The sequence below is a fragment of the Dendropsophus ebraccatus genome, chromosome 10, assembly GCF_027789765.1.
Source record: "Dendropsophus ebraccatus isolate aDenEbr1 chromosome 10, aDenEbr1.pat, whole genome shotgun sequence".
In the NCBI taxonomy this organism is placed as follows: domain Eukaryota; kingdom Metazoa; phylum Chordata; class Amphibia; order Anura; family Hylidae; genus Dendropsophus; species Dendropsophus ebraccatus.
The window spans coordinates 74412913-74429787 of record NC_091463.1 but is presented as its reverse complement, the minus strand read 5'-3'; the positions used below and the strand labels follow the sequence as shown (position 1 = coordinate 74429787).

The 16875-nt window shown below is 44.3% G+C and overlaps 1 protein-coding gene across 1 annotated transcript; it reads right to left on the bottom strand.

Annotated features, from left to right (window-relative positions):
- Nucleotides 1-201: 201 nt before the first annotated feature.
- NOP53 (NOP53 ribosome biogenesis factor) lies at nt 202-14345 on the bottom strand. The gene is made up of 13 exons (XM_069943363.1): nt 14115-14345; nt 13770-13834; nt 11639-11723; nt 9411-9607; nt 8862-8932; nt 8477-8572; nt 7942-8046; nt 6537-6698; nt 4695-4870; nt 2866-2932; nt 2629-2705; nt 1155-1211; nt 202-698 (listed from the first exon to the last, which is right to left on the bottom strand). The coding sequence occupies exons 1-13, from the start codon at nt 14318-14320 to the stop codon at nt 692-694; spliced, it is 1371 nt and encodes a 456-aa protein (XP_069799464.1). The 5' UTR covers nt 14321-14345; the 3' UTR covers nt 202-691.
- Nucleotides 14346-16875: the final 2530 nt, after the last annotated feature.

Here is a 16875-nt window from a genome sequence, read left to right as displayed (position 1 = left end):
TTTTATCTGGAAGCTTTTTTTCCTTTTTAAACTTTCCACCTAGTGCATTTTATATGTAATATGATTTATGCAATCGGTGCTCTGCTGGTACAGCCTGCCATATCCTGTCTGCAGTCACACTTAATTTCAAGACCCCTTAATTTCCCTACATGCATTGCCAGTGTATTTGTCATTCTACATAGCGAGGAATATAAAATACTCTGAATTCCAAAATAGATTTATTTGCACAGAAGAGATGTAACCAAGTCCTTGTACAAAGCCAAAAGGCATGAATGTCCGCTGGATAACCAAGGAAAGACAGCCCAACTACAGCCGTCGTGTAGGTCAACCACTTCATGATCTTGCAAGTTCTCTGTATGCCAGCGTCGGCTTATGACACATAGTAACACCCACACTGTTCTCCGGGGGAAACGCTTGCTGCACAATTACAGACTGTATGGGGAACCCATCATTTAGTCAGATTACAGGGTCTGGTGGTAGAAAGTTATATGGAGCTTCTATTCCAGACATCGAGCAGATAATTCAATCTGGTTAAACAAGTGCCGATGGTGACCTAATGAATCCTGTTAATCCAATAGGTATAATGATGAGCCGCCTGCAAGCGAAAGGACTGGAGACTCATTCAGCTACAGCCGGGCTCCAAGATCACCAACGTATAGATTAAGCTCTGGGTGGGAAGCCCAGGCCCAAATCAGGCACTAAAAATAAAATAGATTAAAAAAAAAAAAAAAAAGTTAACCATGGCTCTCAAACAGGTCTGAACCCACAATTCTTTTCATCTGTTATAGAACATCTAGAAGATCCCCATAGATAGCAAGGTTGATCTTCATAAGCTGCTAAATGTATGCGGTAACATGAGGGATATGGCTACAAAGCTAGACCAAAATCCCTCTGCTGCTATGCTTATCTATAGGTAGGTTTAACAAAAAACCCAATGAAGAACATCTACATGCATTGTAATCCCTAGAGTTTGCACGATTTACACCAGGTCGTTCCCACGAGACATACTAATAGGTTAGCTGGCACGTATGTGCATACAGAAGATTAGACTGAGCCACACTAGAGAGGGATGTGAGCAGCGATAATCTGCACAACACTGAGGAGCATGTCCGTGCCATAAGGGAGGCATTTACTGAACGCCTCCTGGAACTTACGAGATTTCTCGGAATGCGCGTTTCTCCACATATTTGACCTTCAGCTTTCTCTTGAATCTGAAAAGAAATTCACAGGTCAGACAGGTCTACTGACCAGACTTTTTTTTTTTGTATTATAGAAGTAAATGGAAAAAGGATCCTGATCCATAAAATTGATAAGGCTGGGTCCACACTACGTTTATACAATTAGTTTTTGCAAAAAACCCGATGCATGTGTGCAACCGCTTTTCCATTGACTTCATTATAAAAAAAACAAACATAAAAAAAAAGTTTTGATCTTTTTTTTTATAATAGAAATAAATGGAAAAATGCACACAAATCCATCAGTTTTTTCAATCCTTTTTTTGCAAAAACTGAAGAAAAAAAACACTAAACGGAAGGGACCTATGGACCCCAGCTGATTGAAAACTACAACCCCCTGCATGCCTGGACATGATGAGAATTGGAGTTTTGCAACAGATGGAGAGCCGTAGGTTCCCCGTTGCTGGATTAGGGAAACAGAGATTGACCACAAATACCCCAATACCAGTTACAACCCATGGTTATGACTGGTGGCAATTCAGTGACTGGGGCTTTTCATGTCACACCAGCTCTTCAACACACAGACACAATTGTGGAGACCTTGTGAACACACCACAAGGTTGTCCCACATGGCCAGTATTTTTTCTATCCTTTTACAGCACTGGATTAAATAACCTTATATATCCATACTCTAGTAATTTCCAGATACAGATAAACTACAAAATGGACATTATTGGTTTTTCTTTTTCCCACAGGGGATGAGTATGCAATCACTTGTACAGTGCACTGCAATACTAATGATTGCGTCACTTTGTTCCTGGCAAGTTATCATTGAAGTATGCTCATGGCTGTCCTGGAGGCCTTCACAAAGCCACCAGCGCTGAAAAGACAAGCCAACAGCATTCTGCAGCCAGGAGGGAGGACTGATAGAAGAGGCAGAGTTTTTTAGTCATCCTAACTGCAAGGAAGGGTTAGCTCTTTAAAATTTTCCAGTTTCCTACAGATTTGGGAAAAAAATGCTCTGCGCTGAATGTCAAAAAGCCTATGACACGGTCTGCATCTGCCCCTCGAATTCTAGGCCGACCATGCCTCCTACACCTGTCAATCATTATGGGAGGACTTACCGTGACAGTCGGCGCAGAATAAAGAGCACTTTTTTTTTTTTTAAGAGATGGGATCATAGCGCCAACAAAAGATACCTATGTGATGCCCGCTTTATATGCATATCCAATGCTGCCAGTTTTCTTTTAAAGTAGTAGTGGTTGCTTTTTGTGGAAGGGGGTCATTCAATAAATTACTGCTGCCCTGGAATTAGGCAATAAGCATAACCCAATGTCAAGTGGCAGGCACTTCATTTTGCTAATGCCCTTACTCCTGTAGTTTTTGTGGTTACTAATGACACAAGATTCTTTAGAAAATCCTTATCTGACACGACCCAGCCCCCAGCACTTACTTTGCACGCTCCCTTGGTTCGATGAGATTTCTCTTCTGGAAACTCTTAAACCTGTCTTTGGTAACGTTCCCCTCCGGCTGTAATCAGACAACATACCCTTGTTATTCCAGTAATTTTCTAAGTATGTCAAGTGCTCACATAACATAATCCATTCCCAAACACCCTCTTCCCAAAACCACCAACAAGAATTAAACCCTAGAGAAATAAGATTCCAAGAAACACAAGTGGACATTTTACCTTCAATTTCCTCAGAGAGTCTGTTAGTTCTTCACTTAGCAGAATATCTATGTCGGGTTCTTGATACCTTGAAATAAAAAATAAAATACTGATATTTTCAGCCACAAGACCCCCACCATTAATAAAATCAAAACTACCATATACATGGCCATGCTCATCTTGCCGGTTTGTAGTGGTTATCCTACAAATAAGTGACAAGTCTCCTGTGCAGTATTCAGTTCTCTGCCCTCAGGCCCCAAAATGGGTTAACACTCCCAGCTCCAGGGCACCCAGGGTTGGCATCACATTTCCAGCAATGCTGAAAATTCTCACAGCGCAAGGATGTGTCTCATCACAGGGCAGAGACTGGGGCTTACAGGGTTATAAAAAATAAAAATGGAAAGAAATAGTCTGTCTTCTTCCTGACACAACAGGGCCTCCACGTCAGGCGATTTCCAGTAAGACCTAAGGGTAATGCAGCCCCCTCTGCTGCCACCAATGTTAGTCAGGTACTACAGGGCTTTTCTAGTGCTGCCGAACAGCGCTATCGATATGCAGAGAAGAAGATTAGGCTGTAGGGCTTCGAGCATTGGTGGCAGCGGAAAGTGCCCATGACGCCTCCCTACTGCAGACAGTCAATAAAAGTGGATACGTACGTAGAAGGGGTGCCCCTTCAAGACAGAGCCCATTGATGCACGGATGTCTGGGTCAAATTAATGCAATGTTCTCCCCACCTTCTAAGAGCCATAGCACTTTTATTTTTCCACCTACAGGACTTGTTTTTTGCACCCTGATCTCTAACTTTTATTAGTACATTGGTGTAACAAAACTTTTGATCGCTTAATAATTTTTTTCTGATCTATAAATAAAAAATAAAAAAAAAAAAAAAAGAAAAAGAAAAAAAAAGAAAACAGCAATCCTGTTTTGTCCCCCCCCCTTCATTTATGCGGTTCACCGTGCGGGAACAATAATGCTATATTTTAATACATCGGACAATTACATATTTTTATAATGGGCAAGGAGGTATATTAAAAAAAATTTTTTTTGGGGGGGGGGGTGTTTAAGGGTTTTTTTATACTAAATTACACATCTTTTTAAATACTTTTTTTCACTGTAAAGCACACAATCATTAGATATACTGCATATCATTCATATCATATCAATGCAATCATTGTATATACTGATCTATGCAATCCCATAGCAAAGATCCGAGTTATCGATGGTCTATGCATACACAGCCTTGCCTGACAGCAGACTATGCATAAATCCCCCATCCGACAGGATGGAGGTAAGTCACTTACCCGTGCCCGTTGGTACAAGCGATGGGGACCCCCGCAACATGGCTGTAGGGGTCCCGATCACTTAGTGACAGGAGCTTGTCCTGCCACTGAGTATTTTAAACGCTGCAATTACTATGGAACTCAGCGTTTAAAGTGTTAATGCGCCGCTGCTTGTCATTATGCTGGGCTCCCGGGACACTGGTGTGCACGGGCCCGCTCTCAACTGAAGCGGTCCCGCACACATCAAACCCCTCTCACCTCAGGAACGTAATAACATACATTCCTACTGCACGGGGTATGTGCAATAGGAACGTATATATCTACGTATTGCTGACGTGAAGAGGCTAAGGGTATGTACATATGCAGATTTTTTTAATTAACTTCAATAGAAAGTCAAAATTATGCAACAAATCCACAGCAAAGTGTGAACAACCCTGAATATTTCAATTTTCATAACACTGCTTTAGAAGTGTAAAGCAATTCAGCAAAAAGGTTGAATGAACCAAGCATGAAGCACGTCACTATAGCATAATATCAGGCCACCAATACCCCCCCCCCTTTCTTACTCACTTTAGACGGCCCAGTCTTTTGGGCTGCAAGGCCTTTGCTTTTCGTTTTTCCTCACGCAGCTTCTTGCGTCTTAAGAGCTCCTCTTGTCTAGACTTTAAGGACGTCTGGATGGATTTCAGCTGGAACAGGCTCTGCCGCCGGAGTCTCTCGGATTTCTCAGCTTCTAGACGGTTTTTCTACAATATAAGCAGTTTTAAGAAGTCTTACTGGGCAGGAAAGAGAAGGGTTCGTAAAGCCAGGCACCCCAATGATCACGATTACAGCGGGTCTGGCAGACCAGAAGTCCTACTTAGTGACTCTAGCTATGGCTTCCATAAAGCCCAGGAGGACACACGGACATGGGCTTTCGTTATCTGCCAAGCACCCTGAGAGATGACAATTGTTTTCTACCCTCAGACCCTGGGGATGGAAAACAGACCATAACCCCAGGGCACCCAGTGTTTGCATCACATTTCCTACATACAATGCAGAAAATGCTCACAGCGCAAGGATGGGTCTCATCACAGGGTGGAAAGATGAAGCATTAGATCTGCTGTTGGGGCTCTGAGGATCTATAGAGATCAAGTAATCAGAAACATTGTATTCTAGTCTGTCAATAATCGTATTGAAGAACACTAGTCAGCCTGCTTACAGGGATCAATACATGGATAACACATGTAGTTAGCTACAGAAAATATTGCACCTACAGAGTTGATTATATTGTCCGATGCATGATCACTCAAGGGGAGAACATTTTTAGAACCTGCCAGAAAGATTCAGTGGGAACCCCCTGTGGCTATCATGGTTGATTTGGTAATAGACCCTTAAATGGAGATTTATCAAACATGGTGTAAAGTGAAACTGGCTCAGTTGCCCCTAGCAACCAATCAGATCCCACCTTTCATTTTCCAAAGAGTCTTTGAGGAATGAAAAGTGGAATCTGATTGGTTACTAGGGGCAACTGAGCCAGTTTCACTTTATACCATGTTTAATAAATCTCCCCCTTAGGGTACATACACATGTAGCACATAGACGTTTTTAGGCAAGGAAGGATGCAGCATGTAATTGAGTTTCTCCACAAAAGTCTGGATTTAAACGCATCCAATGAACGCTAAGCAAACATTGCACCGACAATAACCTTGTTTTATTGAAGCCAGAAAATTACTTTCTGTAATAAAATCTTAGCTGTGAATGTAAGCAGATCAAATGCCCCGTCACTGCTCGGCAGCTGGTACGTGTAAAGGTGACTATACAGCTGGAAGTTACCATTAACATGACAACTGGTAATTAGAAATCAATAACTGATGCCCACTCCACCTATCTATGAGAATAAAGCAGATTAAGCCTTCATTTATGGAAATAAACACAAGGCAGAATATGTGACTGGAGCTGGAGGGAAACACCTTGACAGGAGAAGTGGAATTAAGCTGGTATTGGCTGGATGCCCAGGTGGCAGTGAATTATCATGCAGGGATTTACAGTCTGAGAAGGGCATCGGTGCTTAACTGTGGGGGGTGAAGGTCACAGGAAACCCCAGGCAAAGTCACGTGATGTTTACATCCAGAGATAGATGGAAAATAACCAGGCGATAATATTTTCTACACAGAACGTAGACCCCCGGGGTCTTGAGCACTGCTGCCCCTTCCTTTGTTTTAATCTGCAATTCCAGGCACAGCTACAAGTGAAAGGATGTTGCCATGTCTGGAAGTAAACGGAAAGGGATTGCACAACACTTTCCTAATGTGTGGGGTCCAGGTGTGATCATCCACGTGGTCTATTCTAATGCAATACCCTGAAAGCCACCCCCCCCCCTTTCAACATCTCATTCCAACTGGAAAAGATGGGGACACAAGACTATCTCACCATGCTTTTGGCTTCTTTTTCCTTCTTCCTCTGCCGTTCTGTCTTCCTCTCTCTCTGGTGTAGGGACGTCGTCATTTGCTCCTCGTGCTCCCCTTCGCCTCCTGAAGCGTTATCATCGGACTCCTCCACTAAACCCTCCACCAGCTCCCGCAGCTGGCTCTCCTGTCAGAGGGAAGACAAAGCAGCATTAACAATGGACAGGTCTAAGTTACATAATACAGGGTTCTTCTGTGCCTACAGAACCTAAAATTTGATGCTGAAATGTGGATGTACTATGTTACCATACAAGCATAACAGGGGTATTCTCATCTCAACCATTATACTTGTAGGGTTCATCGAGATAAATATTTTTGCAAACACATACCAACTTGTCTCCATTGCCAAATATGTTTTTACTTCCCATTGTGGACCTCTCGTTTTTGTTCCCGACCACCACTCCCCTCTAAAAGCAGTGGGCTGGCTGTTTATATATCTAGTGTAGGTGTAGTGTGTATACACACACTAGCTATACATCAACAGTACAGCTATATGGACACCAGCCAGACCAATGTTTTTAGAGTGGTGGCTGGTAAGCTGTACAACTGTCTGTCAACAATGGGAGGAAAAGATCAGGCATATCAGGAGGCAGCAGCTAAATGACTAAATTAATTTTGTATATACTGCTGCCCTGCTGGAGAATATATCTGCAATTCCCCGTTGTGCTGTTGCGGCATCTCCTGTGTCCCCAGCTAACTGCAGCTCCCGACACTTACAAAACATTCTCCTCTCAGGAAGGAGAGGCTGCGGCACTGTCCAGTCTAGGTCAGTGACTTGTTGAGCAGGCTGTCACTCCCGAGACAAAAGTCTTGGAAGAGACTGCAGCTACAGATAACAGGGGACACTGAGGAGCATGGAGAGGTAAGCATAACATGTTTATCATGCTCTCCAGCAGGGAAGCATTGTATAAAAAGTTCCCTAACACTGGATAACCCCTTTAATTATATCAGTTGAGATGAGAATACCCCTTTAACCCCTACGTGATGGCCCATACTCTTTTTATAGCAGCTGCATAAGGAGTGAGCTTAGCCCATTACAAATGCAGCAGGTAATAGAGGCAACACTGCTGGTATTGAACTTTAGTCCAATCCAAGGAGTTTTACCCTTTAGATGTCACAATGAATTATATACAATGGCATCCAGAGGCCTTCCATGCCACAAGCATGCAGTTCTTGTATCTCACAGATCAGTGCAATACATACAGAAATCTAACTAACATGTCAGTCGCACTGCATAATAAATGTGAAATAAAAAAGTATTGCTGTTAGAAAGTGACAAAAAAAATGCAGAACTGAAAATTCTCTTCATCTATGAGGGGTTAATGCCAACATACAGAACTCCTGTATAGTAGGTATAAGGGGACACTGACCTCTGTGGGAGCTTCATCCTTGGAGGGACGTTTCAGCTGTCTCTCTAGCTTTTTCTCCTCTTTCAGCTTCTTCACCTCAACTATATGGGCTTCCAGCAGCAGATCCTGGAAGCGAAAGTCACATTGTATAACAGAAAATCTTTACACAAGACAGACAATAGAGTAAATGCAGAGTCCTAAGTAGAGTAATTGACTACACCAGAAACAGCTGAACAGACATTGATGTGTACACCAAACTTTTGTGACTATACACACAGTAAAGGCAACCAAAAACTAACTATTTTGGCAGGGTCAGCCATCTCATATGTATAGAGGCATCCAAAGTCTCCCTCAATGATAGATTCTGGGGGACTTTGGAGTTCAACATGAAGTTTCCTTTAGTTCTCAGGGAGATAAGTCACAGATGTGCCTGGCAGTGGCTTTCTCCCCATTGAGAATACATGCAGGAATCAGGAAAAAAGGCTTGGTATGTGGCAAGTACACCACTCCATGTACACAGATAGAAGACAGTCTGAGGAATATTAGAGTCACTGACCTGATGGGAGTCAAAAGTTGGATTGTAGGAGGCTCCGGGAGCAGCTACTTCAACAGCTGGAAGCTCTGATGGTTTTTTGTTTAGTCTTTCAGGACGCTGAGGATGACATATACGTGGTTAGGTCAACCTGCTGCATGAACACAATTCTTATTTATCAAGACGCCCCTTCATACAAAGCTGCTGAGGATATGCTATCATTTATATTTTCTTTTACGGAAAAAAAGCCAGTGTAGAGAAGAACTGGCTAATTCCCCTTTATGAGAGGCTAAGGTGCCCAAGGTAGTATTCAGTATCGTGCACGTTATACATAGCTGTAAGTGTATTCAGAGATTTCCAGCAGGAACAGAGGACTTGCACTACATTCAGCGTTCAGTCACAGACTCACCTTTACACGACTCTTCTTGGTCTGCTCTAGATACCACTGGTCTTTTCCTTCAACCGCAGAATCTAAGGGATCTGTAATAAAAAGGAGGGATTTAATGTGTGACAAGCGTCAAGGAGTCAGGTCTTTGCATTACATAATTACTAGAGATGAGTGCAGCTGGAGCATGCTCATGTCGGATCATTCAGCATTTGAATACAGGTAGATGAAGTTGGATGCAGCGCTAGGGCCAGGTCACACTACGGAATCCATGTGGATAAGCTCCGGCGGATTCTGTGCATGGTCCCACTTAAAAATCTGGGGGTCCCATAGGCTCCATTCTATGGTCAGTCGAATTCTGCCATCCGCCCTAAGAATTGACATGTAACTTATCCATGAGGATTCTGCAGTGTGACCGGGCCCCTAGGGAGTCCTGGAAAACACATACAGCCATAGGCCAAATCCATGTTTTCAGGACTCCCTAGGGCTGCATTCAACTTCACAAAAGCCAAACGATTGGACTAGAGCACGCTCCAGCAGCGCTTATCTATAACAAATACCGGCCCCACATACTTTTCTCCCCCCACAGGTCATAGAAGCCTCGGTTGGGGTTATTGTTGGCCTCCTCTTTAGGTGCTGGACTGGGTGCCTCTTTCTGTGCCAGGAGGAGTCTGTCTGTACGGGGCAGAATTCCCTTCTTTTGCAGCTTCTTCTCCAATTCTCGTTTCCTTTTCAACTTCTTAGCATTGGGCACCTGGTGAGATAAAATGCTGAGAGGGGACGGAGGACGTCAGTAACACAGCAGCACTACATCATCCTGTGCTGTCACTATAGCGGATGATCTATATCCCTCCTGGCAGACAACATCTCTCGTCAAAGATGCAGCTAGGCAGGAAAAAAAAAAAAAAAAAAAAAAAACGAACACCATGGCTTCCTGCCCTGGAAAAGCTGATGGATTGCAGACAGAAATAAATCAGAGAAGATCAGTGCAGTTTTTTTTCTTATGCTTTCATTAGCTGATGCCCAAACCACTACATGCCTGGTCAGCTTTACTTACAATAGACCCTAACAATTGTCAATCGTATCACAGCAAACCAGTCAGCTACTATGCAGGAAGGATTCTTTACAACATTTCATTAGAGTGGGCCTTGCTTTATTAATAATTCATGTCTTTCACTCCCACCCCCCTGCTGTACAGCTACATTAATATACAGATGTGATCAGTCCTTTTGGTTTCTATGCTTACCAGAAGCCTTGTCTCCTGTGTCCCTTATATGTAAACTTGCTACTTTAAATGGACTAAATATGGCAGGACGTAGCCATAGGCACCCACCTCTGCTTATATCTAGTATCGAGGAATAGTGAACTTTTGAGTCTTCCCCAATGAAATTTGCAGGAAGCTCCAGTGAGAAACACTTTCCTATTAACATGACCCAAGTGACCAGCAAAATGTGCCAGGGTTGTTCAGCCTCTCAAATTATTCGAAACCCATAGTATGGTAACAGATTATCTGACACAGCCATCTAGTGGACAATGAGGGAAAGACGCTTACACATAACTTAATATTCATTTAAAAAGGATTATCCAGAGGTTTTCATACCTCACCTACCCACAGGATAGGTGATAAGCAACTAATCAGTGGGGTCCAACCTCTGAGATCCCAATGGGAAAGGGGGTGGGTCCTTTGTCCTCAGTGATTAGAGTGGGGGTCAAACATAAGCACTATCATTCTATTTACTTGCTATGAGAGTACGTGCTTGGCTGTCAGTTCCATAGGAGGAAAATGGAGCGCCAGCAAGCATATTCAACTGCTGCTTTATTCCCCCATGGAACAAGAGGATCCTATTGTCTCAGCTTGTGGGGGGTTTAAGCATTTAGACCCCACCAACCAGACACTTATGAACGAGTTTTTGGGAGAATATTTCATGGTCTGTGTCTGAATAGAGTTTTGACATTTTTCCCAGTCGCACGTCATCTATGCCAGCGCCAAACTTATCAGCCTCAAAGGGGAACTACCAAAAGGTTAGAGGAATCTAACCTGCTGATAGCACCTTATAGCGTTGGAGATGCTGAGGAAGGTATAATATCTTACCTTCCTCCTCTGCGCCAGTCCCATGCTGTTAGTCAGGGTAAACTCCACTCTGGAGAACCGCTGTGTCATCCAGCCTGCCATGTCCATTCATTATCATTAGAAGGGGTGGCAGCGCTCCAGAGTGCAGTTTACCCAGACTAACAGCGCGGGATCAGCACTGAGGAGGAAGGGAATAGACATACCTTCCTCAGAGTCCCTGGCGCTACAGGGGGCTATCAGCAGGTTAGATCTGTCTTACCTGCTGACAGTTCCCCTTTAATGTAAGTTTTAAAGTGTGGTCTGGTTTGGAGTGATATTTCGTAAACATTTGAGACATCACACGTGGTGGGAAATTGAAAAAAAATAAAAAAATTAAAGATTTTTTTAACATATCACTTCCCCTCAAGATGTTGCAACAAATATACATATTTGTCTATCTCTCTCGTCTAGGTGGCGTTGGTTATTATGGACAAAGCAAAATTGTTTCTGTCCTCAGACAGATCGACAGACCTGGGCAGTTGCAATACAGAGATGGGTGAACCTCGAGAATGCCTTGATTCCTGGTGGCTGAAGAAGTCGGATGCCGTCCTAAGGCTGCCGAGCATGCTTGAGGTTCACTCATCGCTTGTTACAATTCATCACCATCGTCAAGATCTTTGCTTGCCGTCAGTGAATGGGAAGATTAGTTAATATGCCAAGCAATAAAGACAAACTTAATACAAGTCCTCACTCTTTAGGTGCTGGCACTTTAGAATCCGGCTGTAGAATGAGGTCGATCTTCAGAGGTTTCCTGGTTTTCTTTTGCTTTCTGGCACCTGTTAATACAGAGAAGACAGTTATAGAACCATAGTCTGGAACCTTCTGTGGTTAAAGGGGTACTCCAGCAGGGGGGGGGGGCATTTTTTTACTGGGACCGGGGAGGAGGTGGCTGAGGGAAACTACGTCCACTCACCTCCCCAGTTCCAGCTGCAGGTCCCGCATCACGGCGCTCCGGTCCCCGGCCGCTTCTTGGTGTCTGACGCAGGCCTGAGACGTGATGTCTCAGGTACGCTCAGCCAGTCAGTGATGGAGGCGGGATCCGTTTCAAGTCTGCTCAGATCCTGCCTCTGTCACTGACTGGCTGAGCGGACCTGGGACATCACGTCTCGGGCCCGCATCAGACACCAGGAAGAGGCCAGGAACAGCAGCGCAGCGATGCGGGACCCACCGCTGGAACCGGGGAGATGAGTGGACGTCGTTTCCCTCAGCCACCTTCTCCCCGGTCCCAGGAAAAAAATGCCCCCTTGCTGGAGTACCCCTTTAAACATATGTAAGCAACAAATTCTCCATAGACGCAGGGCATTCAGGTTTGGTGCACACTGCCAAACCTGAACAGTGCAGCAAATCAGCTCAACATTAATAAGCAAGATGCTCAATGCCTTGTGGGAAGCCATGGATTTCATCCGCTCAGTGTCTAGGCGGAAGCTTTTAGTGAATCTACACCAAAAGCCACATGCAACATTAGATTATAAGGCAGAATTAGCTGAGTTTATCTGCTGCATGTGGAGTTCCCTCAGAGTATTGCTGGGGGAGAAGGAAAGATTCTCAGACTTCATAGTAATTCAACGCTCTCCAATCCACGACTCTCTAGCTGTTGAGGAAATCCTAACATGTCCTAGCAGTGTATGACAACATTAAGGGGGGGGTGTCACCAGATAAGTTAACCCCAGTGGCCAACACGAGACTTAAGGAGAAGTCCAGGGATTTAGAATATTTTGAGGGGAAGTACAAACATACCTCTGCCCGTGGTGAGGAGCGGCACCCCCGTCAACAATCATTCTGCCCTCCAGTTTTTCTTATGTCACGACTTGGGGGGGGGGGGAAACCACTCCAGTCCCTTACCCCCCACCCCATTCACTGACTGTTTCCTGTAATGTGAAGCTGAATTGGTCCCATATACGCAGCGGATCTGCTGCCTGTATGGGACCCGGACCCTTTAACCCCGAACATACATTAAAGGGGTTATCCAGCGCTACAAAAACATGGCCACTTTTTTTTCCAGAGACAGCCCCTCTCTTGTCTCCAGCTTGGGCGGGGTTTTGCTGCTCAGTTCCATTGAACTGAATGGAGCTTAATTGCAAACCGCAGCTGAACTGGAGACAAGAGTCATGTTGTCTCTGAAAGAAAGTGGCCATGTTTTTGTAGCACTGGATAACCCCTTTAACTGCTCGGCGCTGCAGCTGTGTGTTTTGAGGCTAGCTCCGCATCAGCCAATCAGTGCATGGCAGCACTGATTGGCTGATGGGAAGCGAGGGGAGCCGGGAGCATCACACACAGCCGCAGCACCGAGCAGATAATGTATGCTCGGGGGCCAGGGCTACCATACAGGGGCCGGGTCCCATACAGGCATCGGACCCGCTGCGGATTCACCCAGTGTGTTTGTACCCTTAAACAAGGCATTGTCATCTGTAAGACATTAACCATATCAAATAATACAAAACCAAGCAATTTTAACAATGCTTTTTATTAGTAAAATTACTTCGTTTAGCATTTGACCCTCTTCCCTGTAGTGCGGACAGCTTGTTGCCTAGGTTCCCGACCACCACTCTCCTCTCTGAGGGGTGGCCAGTCTGTGACATCACTCGGTGGCTAGGGGGGCACTGGTGAATATAATCTACAACTTTTATGTCTCCCACTCAGATCCCAGGTGGCTCTCAGGCTTGTGGATCGTCCCAGGGGATCTAATTGGGAGACAGAGAAGGAGAGGATACAGCTCAGCTCTGCTGCGTCCCATCCTCCCCAAACCAGGAAGTGAGAGGGGATACTGAATATAGGGGACACCAGACTTCCCCTTTAAGAAGCGTTACCAGCGCTATTCTCACCTTTCTTCTTGTTGCCGGTGTCCATAAAGAACAAGTGTTCGTCCGCTCTTTCTGCCAACAGACCCCTGCGAGACAAGATACCGGTCAGTAAGTCACATAATGCATCTATAGAGGGTACAAGCTTTAACCAGAAAAACTAAGGCAAAAGAAGTAGTTTACATTTCAGTCAGTCTGAACATGATGGGAGTTGTAGTTTTGCCACAACTGGAGAAAAACAGTAAAACTACAACTCCCATCATGCCCCATTACAGGCTGTACAGCACCGTCCTAAGGCCTCTAGTGACCAGGGCCTTCATCTCTAGGACCCCCAGCCGCCCCCTGCCCCCATGTTACCCCGCTACCCACCCGACTGTCCTCTCCTGCAGCCGCACATCGTCCATGAACTCCTCCACATCCCGGACATCGCTGTGCTTCTTCCAGTTCTTCTTCTTGTTTCTATTCACCCTCTTCCTCTTCGGGGTCTTACTCTTCTCCCCACACTTAGAGAACGGCGTGAACCCCAGGAAATCATCGCTGCGCTCCACGCCGCCGCTGCTTGTGGCGGCCGCCATCTTGGAGTTAAAGGCTGGGCTGACGTACAGACCGGAAGTTCGTCATAGAGGTTCAGTTGAAGCCGGACGGCGGCCATCTTTGTTTAGGTGCTGCGTATATTGTCTTATTTGGATGGCTCACTAATTGCCAGTATAAATCAAAATCTAGCACTATGTACTGTCATCATATTGTATCTCTATAGAAGTGTGCGCTGTGACACTGAGGCTGTGACTAATGCACAGCGACCAGCGTGTATGGACAGGCAATGGCATGCTGGGAGTTGTAGTTCTGCACCACTTTCCCCCCTCTCTTGTCTCCAGATTGGGTGGGGTTTCAAACTCAGTTCCATTGAAGTAAATGTGGCTTAATTGCAAACCACACCTGAACTGGAGACAAGAGAGAGGGGAAAAGTGGCCATGTTTTTGTAGTGCTGGATAACCCCTTTAAGGGTTAAACCTTCCATGTAGCTTTATGTGCCCTGTTTTGTGCCCTCAAATGTTTAGGATTTTTATCATAATATTTTTCTCTGCATCCTGATAAATATAACTTTTTGCCTTTGTCCATTGATGTCGCCATATGAGCTATTTGGTATTTAGGGGATTGGCTGTATTATTATAGCACTGTGCTATAGTACATATTGTTTAATGTTTATCAGGGAGGTGAAAAATTCGGAAATTCTTCCTTGACATTTTTTTTTCCAGAAATGAATAAGGCCGGAAACACACATAGCTTTTTGGGGAAAAACCGCCACTGCAGGTGCAAGTGGATCCAACAGGAAGGAGACGTACAAGTCCTCCCTGTGAAAAAAAGGTGCGAGTGTGTAAACCCATAGATAATAACAGTACCGTGAATTGCTGCGGAACTCGCAGCGTGAAATCCACTGGGATCCGGTACGTGTGAAGGCAACCTAAGAGAACAATATTTTACTGTCTATGTTACTCTGCTCTAAAAGCAGTGGTCTGGCTGTAGTATACATAGCTATAGTATACAGATTTATATATAATATACAGTATATATACACATGGGGGAGATTTATTAAACATGGTGTAAAGTGAAACTGGCTCAGTTGCCCCTAGCAACCAATCAGATTCCACCTTTCATTTTCCAAAGAATCTGTTAGGAATGAAAGGTGGAATCTGATTGGTTGCTAGGGGCAACTGGGCCAGTTTTACTTAAACACCATGTTTGATAAATCTCTCCCTTATATCTCTATATATTTACATTATAACTCGCCTGTGAAAATAATATGAAAATCAAAACTCGCATGTAAAAATCGCACCAAACACGCAGTGATAATACACATACATTGACTTGATAGCAATCAGTCTCTGTGGATTTTTGTGCGAGAAACTCGCAGCGATAAATACACAGCGATACGGTACGTGTGAAGCTACCCTGAGGCTGGGTTCACGCTACGTATATTTCAGTCAGTATTGTGGTCCTCATATTGCAACCAAAACCAGGAGTGGATTACAACACAGAAAGGTTCTGTTCACACAATGTTGAAATTGAGTGGATGGCCGCCATATAACAGTAAATAACTGCCATTATTTCAATATAACAGCCGTTGTTTTAAAATAACAGCAAATATTTGCCATTAAATGGCGGCCATCCACTCAATTTCACCATTGTGTGAACAGAGCCTTTCTGTGTTTTTAATTCACTCCTGGTTTTGGTTGCAATATGAGGACCACAATATTGACTGAAATATACATAGTGTGAACCCAGCCTCAAAGTGTATCTGTCTTTTTAAAAAACCTTTTTTCATGTCATAGAGACATGTAAAAAGTTTTGATCAGTCCGGGTCTGAGTGTTCAGACCTGTACCGATCGGGAGACCAAGTTGTGGAAGACTGCTGCGGTGCGGTCCACTCTCGCTCTGTGTTTGAAAAAAGTCAAGCTCATAGTGTAAGGCCGCAGCGATCTTCCCCAACTTGGTCTCCCGATCTGGGTCCCGGTCTGAACACTAAGGGCCCTATTCCATGGGACGATTATCGTTCGCATAATCGTTAATGATAAACGATTTCAAACGACCGCTATTGCAAACGGCCTGAAATCGTTCACCCATTCACATGGAACGATAATCGATACTTATGATCGTTCTTGCGGTCGTCTTGTCGTCGCTATTGCTTTCGTTGCTACTGCGAACGACGTCTTATTCAATGTGAACGATTTGTGAACGAGCAACGATAAAAATAGGTCCAGGTCTTATTAAGCGATCAACGATTTCTCGTTCGTCATTTAATCGTTAACTGCTATTCAACCGAACGATTATCGTTTAGATCCGAATGATGTGACGATAATTCGAACGATAATCGTCCCGTGAAATAGGGCCCTTACACCCGGACCGATAAAAATGTTTGTCATGACTATGACTTGTCAAAAGTTCTTTAAAACGACAGTGACACTTTAATTCGACCAGTCTTATGAGTATAACTATGTTAGTTGAGATGGGAATAACCCTTTAAGTTAGTGCATACCAGCAGAAAACAGCCCAGAGGTACTAGGTGATTCAGTTCATGGCAATTGAAATGGATGGCACCTGCTGTTGTACACCACAGTATACATCAGCATGC

What these genes read in the sequence shown, in the direction of transcription:
- NOP53 (XM_069943363.1), bottom strand. Translation starts at nt 14,320, where the DNA reads ATGGCGGCCGCCACAAGCAGCGGCGGCGTGGAGCGCAGCGATGATTTC. An exon ending in AGGATGAAGCTCCCACAGAG is followed by an intron (nt 6,699 to 7,941) that starts GTCAGTGTCCCC and finishes TCCCTCTGACAG; the next exon opens with GAGAGCCAGCTGCGGGAGCT. An exon ending in GAACCAAGGGAGCGTGCAAA is followed by an intron (nt 1,212 to 2,628) that starts GTAAGTGCTGGG and finishes ATTTCTTTTCAG; the next exon opens with ATTCAAGAGAAAGCTGAAGG.